This window comes from Filicampus tigris, chromosome 20 (genome assembly GCF_054856515.1).
Source record: "Filicampus tigris isolate MCC_2025a chromosome 20, RoL_Ftig_1.0, whole genome shotgun sequence".
In the NCBI taxonomy this organism is placed as follows: domain Eukaryota; kingdom Metazoa; phylum Chordata; class Actinopteri; order Syngnathiformes; family Syngnathidae; genus Filicampus; species Filicampus tigris.
Window position 1 is genome coordinate 7,722,429 of NC_141236.1, and position 8,045 is coordinate 7,730,473.

At 42.1% G+C, this 8,045-nt stretch overlaps 1 protein-coding gene across 2 annotated transcripts; it reads right to left on the minus strand.

The window, feature by feature from the left end:
• Nucleotides 1–475: 475 nt before the first annotated feature.
• LOC147128124 (uncharacterized) lies at nt 476–6,637 on the minus strand. Of its 2 annotated transcripts, none has more exons than XM_086019449.1 (7): nt 6,397–6,637; nt 3,885–4,082; nt 2,794–2,923; nt 2,612–2,713; nt 2,078–2,112; nt 1,968–1,994; nt 476–1,781 (listed from the first exon to the last, which is right to left on the minus strand). In XM_086019449.1, exons 1-7 carry the CDS (start codon nt 6,548–6,550, stop codon nt 1,492–1,494), a joined length of 936 nt encoding a protein of 311 aa, XP_085875575.1. In that variant the 5' UTR covers nt 6,551–6,637; the 3' UTR covers nt 476–1,491. The 2 variants fall into 2 exon arrangements, with proteins under 2 accessions (XP_085875575.1, XP_085875574.1); XM_086019448.1 differs by lacking the exon at nt 6,397–6,637 and adding an exon at nt 4,543–5,577.
• Nucleotides 6,638–8,045: the final 1,408 nt, after the last annotated feature.

Consider the following 8,045-nt stretch of genomic DNA (forward strand, 5'->3'; position numbering starts at 1 on the left):
CGCTCTCCAGTGGCCAATATAGGTACTGCGAGTTTTTTTTCTTTCCTTTTGAAAGGATGATTAGATGATGTATTCTTAGTTGGGTTTTGTACTATATCTTTGTAATTAAATGTTGTGTGCTTTTGTAAATTTAAATATATTTCGTTATTCTGTACGTACACGTTTGAACTGATTTCTTCAAGTAATGGATAGCTAGCTTGATAGCTAGCTAGATAGATAGATAGCTAGCTAGCTAGCTAGATAGATAGATAGATAGGTAAATAGTCGTTCTACCATTTATTTTTTGCTTTTTAAAATATAGAACAGTGCACCACTATGAAAGTATTGAATAGAAGGAATATTGACCATGCGCGTGTGTGGCTTTTTGTGACCACAGGAGGGCGCTAAAGCTTTAAGGGGCGTATTGTTTTAAATTTGAGACATTAAGTCATCTCTCGAGAGAAAATCATCACAGCACGATAATAAAAAAAATGAATAATAATGCATCAATTTAATTTATTGTTTTACTACCATAACCATCTATTCTAGTATATACTGTACTGTGTGTGTTTGCAATGCATATTATGGAATTACAACTACATTGTTCAAACAATAGAGACGGTCAGCACAAATGCACACTCCACACACTCATACTCCCAAAAACAATAACAACAACGACATTAAGGTAATAATTAGCATGTGGGAAAACCTACTTCAAACAACAGTAAAATACTGTATTTCATCAAATAGTGGCCATAGCTCTAATACTAGGTTTTAAAAATGTTTTACTACTAATAACAATTACCATGGACCATAGAGATTATAGTTCACAAGTGTAAACTGACACTATTTTAACTGTTACTTACTAAAACGGCAGCACCTAGTGAAGCATATAAGCAAACAGTCTCACAGATGAATTAATAGTTTACTGCAAGGAGATGATGTGTTTAGATATGATTACTTTATCCAGTAGAACTATATATGGTGACAGAAGTTGGGGCTCGATTGAGTATTATTAAAAAATGCAAAAAGATAAAGGCCTCACACCCACACCATAGTAGACAATTCCTGTTGTCAACAGTTGAGTAAATAAACAAGGGTTAATGTTTCAAATTGGGGATTCAAACAAGAGTTAAAGTTTCAAACAAACATTGATGTTTGAATCAGGGTTAGGGTTTCCAACCTGAGTTACAGTTTTTAACAAGGGTTATAGCTTCAAATTATCATTTGAAGCCGAGGTTAGGCTTTCAATTTAGGGTTTGAAACAAGACATAGGGTTTTAAATGATGGTTTCAAACAAGGGGTTGGGTTTAGTTTAAATTATGTTTTGAAATGAACGTTTTGCATTTAACAGTTGTGTTCCTCAAAGCTCACTAATAGACCCATCACTATTTTCAATATAGTTACTATTTGCGGAAATGCGTTACGTCAATAAGCAAGCCAAACGTTGTTCAAAACAATCCACATCAACAGGTAATGTGACAACAAAATGGAGGAGTTGTTTCTAGCTGGTCAGTAACAAATCTGAAAGTACTGGCTGGGGGACTTGATGGGGCTTTTGTAGTTGTTAGCATCCTGCTGTGTGTTCTGCTGACTGGTGACGTTGGTGGAGGTCTTCTGGAGGTTCAACATGAAGGAGGGGCTCTTCCTCCTAGCATCGGATTTGGCCGCACCCCTTGACTGCTGGGTCCCCCCCGGCCCACCGCCGCCCCCAGCTGCAGGCACCGTGGGGGCAGATGTTGCAGTGGTCTCAGAAGACCCAGTCTTTCTTGTGTGGGGGCTCAGATAGATCTGCATAGTCACTAAGTGAAGCGGTGAGATGGGGGGGAGGTCGGATGGTGGTGAATGTGAAGGGGACAGCATGTAAGGGGCAAGGCAAATAAGTCATGGTGAGGTGTGGAAATAAATGACGGGTAGACACAGAAACACAATTCAAATACCAACTCAATATTAGATAGTGTCGTAGTGACGTCATGAGTGAATCCTACCTTTGCTGTGTGTCACTCGTCTCATGCCTGCATAGAAACAACACACTTCATGTCAGTGTCTCTTGCAAATACTTGCACAAGAAATGAATACTGAAACTCAAATCTTTTACCTAAACTCACAAGTTCTTCCTTGGATCTGCTGCTCCTATTGGCAATGAGGAGAAAATATTGTACTAAATTATATTATCAAAAGCATACAGCCAATTCCATTGATCAAGAATCAAATGGTTAAAAATATTACACGACCTATATGTTTAAAGGTAAGGGTTCAAAGGAGGGTTATGTTTCAAAAGAGCCTGAAGCCGGAGTTTTTAGCTTCAAACAAGGGTTAGGCGCTTCAGACTACAAGTTGAAAACAAGTTTCAGGTTTCAAAAAAGGGGGTTAGGGTTGGTTTGACGCCAGTTTTCAAATTAGGATTTGAAGCCAAGGTTAGGGGTAGCCAATGTAAGGGTTTGAAAGGAAGGTTTCAAATTAATGTTATAATCCGAAGTTGGGTTTTGAAATGAACTCTTTGCATTTAACCGCGTGTCCCTTAAGGCTCATTACTAGAACCATTGCAGTTTTCCACTTCACTCCTCATTCCTCTGCTGTGCCTTCATTGTAATCACTTGTTTTCCAATGTGTAATAAACATACATCCGCACCCTTCTTGTGTGCTTGTACAGGACGACGCTGATGAGGACGGACGCGTTTTGGGGGTCTTACATGGACTGTCCTTCACGCTTCCTGCCGGGCTCCTGACACCACTGCACGGAAGACACAAGTAAGGATGTATTTATTCCCAACTCAACTTATTTCTATTTCCAATATAATAACATCCTCTCACCAGCGAAGAGGTGTTGGACTGTAGTTCCTGCAGGGAGCTCCAGATGGTAGTGTGGAGCTCTTCCTCAAGTTGGCAACTCCCGAGGACCCCATGGGTGCTCTTGGGGGTAGACCCAACGAGACAGGCCGCCCTGTGGAGGGACACCAATGTACATAAAAAATTTGATGGTGTTATCCTATTATAAACATTGTAATTTAAATCTTTTTAGTAGCCCTTTATGAGCAAGGACTCACATTTGGTGTTTAAAAGTGAGATTTACACCTCACTTAGAGGATTTGGATTGGATGGACTAACGATTTCTCTTCGCCAATCAACAGTGAGAAATGTTTTTTTTTTTGTGCTCCAATAATTGTTGAGTGTTAACATTTTGAACTCTCAAATTTTCAAACAAAATACCTGGTGGAGAAAGTATAAAAAAAAAATACCTCCCGCAATTCAGACTATAATCCCCAAAAAGACATGATTAATTGCTGTCCTCTCCGTTAGTTTGATTAATTTTTTCGCATGAACAAGCGCGTGTAAACTGATTAACGGAAATGTAATTTGAGAGTTGATCATTAATATAATTGACAAATATCTAAAGTAGGTATGGTTTATATATGTTGTTACCAAAGTTTTGTATTTTATGGTGAGTCAACAAAATCTGTAGGACAAGATCATCTTTGAAGGACCCCTAGAAATGGGGGAAAATGACCCCTAAAGCAAAAATGGCAGACTGCCTGTTTCTTTTCAGCCATGGTTTCTTGAGATTTTTTTGCGGGTCTACTTATGATAGACACGCTGGCCAATTTTCTTGTTGAACTGTTAAACTAGCTTCTGGGGCTATAATTTGCAAACACAATTTATTCGAGTTTTGTGCTGGAAATTTTCCCAAATTCACTGACTTCCGGTTCAATTTCGAGAATGAGGCCTTTGACTTTTTCGTGAATCATGATGCGATGGCATGTCTGCGGTGACAAGGGATATATTTTTTTTCGAACTATCCAGGAGCAGTACCGAGTGAATTTATTTCTCCAGTTCACAGTTCAGAGACAAAGTAGCATCGGATAAAAGTAAAAGCGATCTGTTGATTAACACAGATGTCTGCCAACCTTTAGTTCCCGACGTCCTCCTGCCCGATGTGGCGGTATTGGCGGCCTGGTGCTCCTCGGAGATGTTGAGCCTCTTGAGGACGTCGGCCAGGGTCATCTTCAGTAGCTGGATCTCGTCCTCCTGCATCTGCATCCTCTGCTCCAGGTAGGTGAGCCGGTCGGCCACGTCAAGGTTGCTAGCCACCGAGCTGCGGCCATCTGGGTGGGGAGGGGCGTGGACACAAACGGATCATGCCATGTTGTCAGCGCTCATTATGTAACACATCTCGCCAATGCTTTCATACAATCCCTGGCTTGTTTACATCAGGTCTCATGATTAAGGTTGCGGATTTGTCAAATGGATCGACAGATGGGTCCATCTCTCATATCGCTGGACACTTTCTTTGTATGACTGTGGAATTGTGTCCCAGAGTATCCATTTAAAAACTAGCAGGAAAAAAAAGAAGGCAAAAAATAAGTTATATTCAGAATAAATCATGTTAAATAGATAATAACAAGATGGCGCAAATGTTCATGAAATCCATAATTTTCCATTCATCAGCATTAAGACTAAGCCCCTTCCCGTCTCACGCACGAGAGTCAGACGAAAGCAAACGAGGTCAGAGCACAGCTGGACACACGGGACACTAAACAAAAGTCTAAAAAAGTGGCCGTGTACCATGTGAGCCGCTGGATGCCGACGATGAATAATCGCGATGGAACCTCCGCGGGCCAGTCGGGCCTTCCTCCGCCACCTTGGCCGTCTTCCTTCTCTTCTTCTCCTCGCGAGAGCACACTCTCTCTGTCCTCCGCACGCCTCCCCTGGAGCAACTCACATGGGACGACTCTCCGTCCATCCTCCGCAGACGCAATTCTCGGACCCACCTGGTGGCATCCAGGCCTCCTGATGCTGAGGCTGCTCTGGTTTCCACGGCGACTGGCAACACGACCGAGATGCTCTGATGCTTAAAGCTCTTCGCTCTGGGCTTAAAACCTCAGCCGTGGTCCAAATCATCCTAAATTGGTGTGTGTGTGAAGGGGTACAATTATAATCCCCCAGACTGAGCCTCTTTGACCCCGCCCCACTGGCCTCACACATAAGCCTCATGTCACTGACAGAAAAGGAGACTGAACAGGGAAAATGTGGTCTCTTTCTTATCTTCTTCTTTTGGGAACATCTTTGAGTGGGAGATAGCGGATTGACAGCGACATGCCCACAATTGAGACATGGTGGCGTTTTTTGGGGATGCTGGAAGGGATTAATGGCATTTCAATGGGAAAAATGGATTTCATGTGCAAAAAAACGAGTTGCGATCTTGATCACGGAACAAATTCAACGTGGAAATCGAGACAACGGTGTAATCAATAATGCGTGCATAATCGGCTTCTGATTTCCTGTTCGTCTTCTCTCTGGAACCGGCCGTGACATCGTCCTCGTACACACAAACACTCCCCATATGGGGATTGGGATTAGAATAGCACATAATCCCACTCCTGTAAAAGGGAATTAGCAGCCTGAAGCGCCATCTGAGATGTACACCAAAGGCCACATTCTCTTTGCATGCCTTTCATGGAAATATATCAATAAACATATCTGAAAAGTCACACACTTTTCAAAATATCAAATACGGGAGATCTCCCCCTAACCCGAAACTCTTATATTGGGCCTCTTTGGCACACATAATTAGATAAGTGACTTGATCTAGGTCGTTGAAACGCTGTGACCTTCTCTCTTGCTATGGCCTCCTTCCCTTTATTTTGCACACTTGCTAGTTGAATCCAGTTAACACGCATCGTTAAATGGGCTAGGCAAAGATAGTATAAAAACAGGAATCATTTTGGACTAGGCAGACGTTCTTCTGCATCTGGCAGAAAAGGGTGTTTATCTTTTTGGCATATGTGAACAAGCCTATCTGGGAAGCTACAGACAGGGTAGTTAACTGTAATATAGTGAACAATAAAGAAAGAACCGGAACTTTTCAAAATTTGATGTCATGTTTTAGTCCAAATAACAGTGTTAAAAGACTACTAGAGTGTTTTTAATCTCTGAAAACAGATTTATTTTTCTGTAATTCGCATATGACTGAGTCCCTAGCAAGGAACAAGAAACTGTATAGTCATTTTAGACCTTGTATTCAGCACAATGTACTGTTTTAAAATAAAACTTTAAGTAAAGATATTGGAAGCATACATGTACATTTTACATTTTTGAACAATGGGGCTAAGAAAATAATTCATACATATCAAATAAAATGCTGGAGGGGTTTAACTGGGGCTAGACAGATTTCTGATGGGGCTGGAACTCCCCCTAACCCGGGTGTAGCACCATCCTTTGGGCTGGAAAAGATGAACTTGCATTTCATTTCGTTTCAGCGAGGAAAGATGATATGCAATTTTCTGACTCAAGCATGGTCACTGATCGAAATAAACTTGTGTATATACTGTATTGGCACCTTTGTAGATATAAAGTCCGATAGTTTGAAAGAAACAACAACACATTTAACACACACATTTACTCAAAAGCTGTATCTACCTGTCATGGAGTCGGCATCAGGCGCCAGTTGGGAGTCGCTGTGGAAGCGCTCCTTCAGCGAGCCCCTCTTGAGGAGCGCCCCAGGGTCCTCTTCCATTCCCAAACCGGGGTCCACCAGCTCCTCCAGGTCCCCCTCTGCCATGCCCGCTGCCATGATGTGGGTCACCTTCGCTGAACAGCAGATCGCTTCCCCCTAATTTCCCCCTCACCCGCCACCCACCTGCAGCTTCACAGGCTAGCGAGGGCACAGAGAGGCTGATGTCACTCAGAGGACAGATTAAGAGCCTGCTAAACCATCTCCACACACAATCCAGTGGGGGTAGACTTTGAGTGTGTGTGTGTGTGTGTGTGTGTGTGTGTGCACGTACACAGTACGTAGCAGTAAACACTTTCACAAGGTCCACACAAAAATAAAAAACTTCCTGCAATACACAATTGAAAAAAACAACAGCAGTAGCTAATTGCAATACACAATTGAAAAAAAACAACAGCAGTAGCTAATAAGTATCCTGATGGCAAAGATTTGAATCAAATTTCAGTTTAGCAGCCTCATTAGTATAGCCGGCTCATTTTGGTAATTTGTTTTTTCCCGATAGCAATTCAACTGCAATGGACTAAATAACGCAGATGTGCATAATCTGCAAATACGGAATAATTTAAGTCATGTCCGAAAAAATCTTCAACACCACACTTCCACCATCTGCGCTAGCTAGGGAAATATTAACCCGCTAGCCAAGTTAGCACCACAGATAGTAGATAGCAAAAATCTGAACAAAATGAGTCATTTTTTTAAGTAGACCAATTATATAAATTAAAAATGTGTGTGTGACAAATCCATCCATTATCCATACCGCTTATCCTCACAAGGGTCGCAGGGAGTGCTGGAGCCTATCCCAGTACCCAGCAGTCTAATATATATTTTTGCTTGTTACTCCCCGTGACGCTACAATACTTATCCACCTATGCGAACGATGCTAGTTAAAAAAAAAAAAAAATGAAAGAATGAATTTTGTAAAATGTTTAATTCTGTGCGTTGGACATTTTCTCTCGGCTGCACTGTGATTGGACACTGGGCGTTTTCAGGGTGTGGCTTTTAAATTGAATGTCCTTATTTACTTACAAAACAAGTGAAAGACAATGACTAACATTTAACTGGTTGTACACTGACAACATACAAAAGTTGCAGACATCAAGTACGCTATCAAAGCGCTTACGTCAGGCTGCCATGCGGTGTTTCGTAAGGATGATACTCTGCGCAGATTAGGCAGCAGGGCTTGATTAATTGCCATCATCAGGATGAACATTTGCTGAATGGACAAAGTAGAGAAGATTGTGTCATGGTTTCTGTCTACACTGCTTTAGTGGGTCCATGCCTGTCTGTTAGAGAGTGCGTTTGTGTGTGCCTGTGTTTGTGTGTGTGTGCGTGGGCATGCTGCTAGCAAGGGTGTTTACTCGCACCTGCCTCAACAGATGCAGCTCGAGCTCAAAACCTTGCACAGGCAGCTACGGTTCTGACCCCCTTTCACAACTAATACAAGCACACGTTTGTCTCTCTGCTGCCCTCCTGTGGAGATCTGTTTGCACGTTTATCTCACCGACCGAGGAACATCGCACATTTCCTGTTTTGATCATATGCATGGAAAGAGGAG

Bases quoted from the DNA above. Each gene is read 5' to 3' on its own strand.
- LOC147128124 (XM_086019448.1), bottom strand. From the start codon at position 4,720: ATGGACGGAGAGTCGTCCCATGTGAGTTGCTCCAGGGGAGGCGTGCGG. The intron at 2,924-3,884 runs GTTGGCAGACAT...GTCCCTCCACAG, and splicing joins GAGGACGTCGGGAACTAAAG to GGCGGCCTGTCTCGTTGGGT. The intron at 1,995-2,077 runs GTAAAAGATTTG...GTTTCTATGCAG, and splicing joins GGAAGAACTTGTGAGTTTAG to GCATGAGACGAGTGACACAC.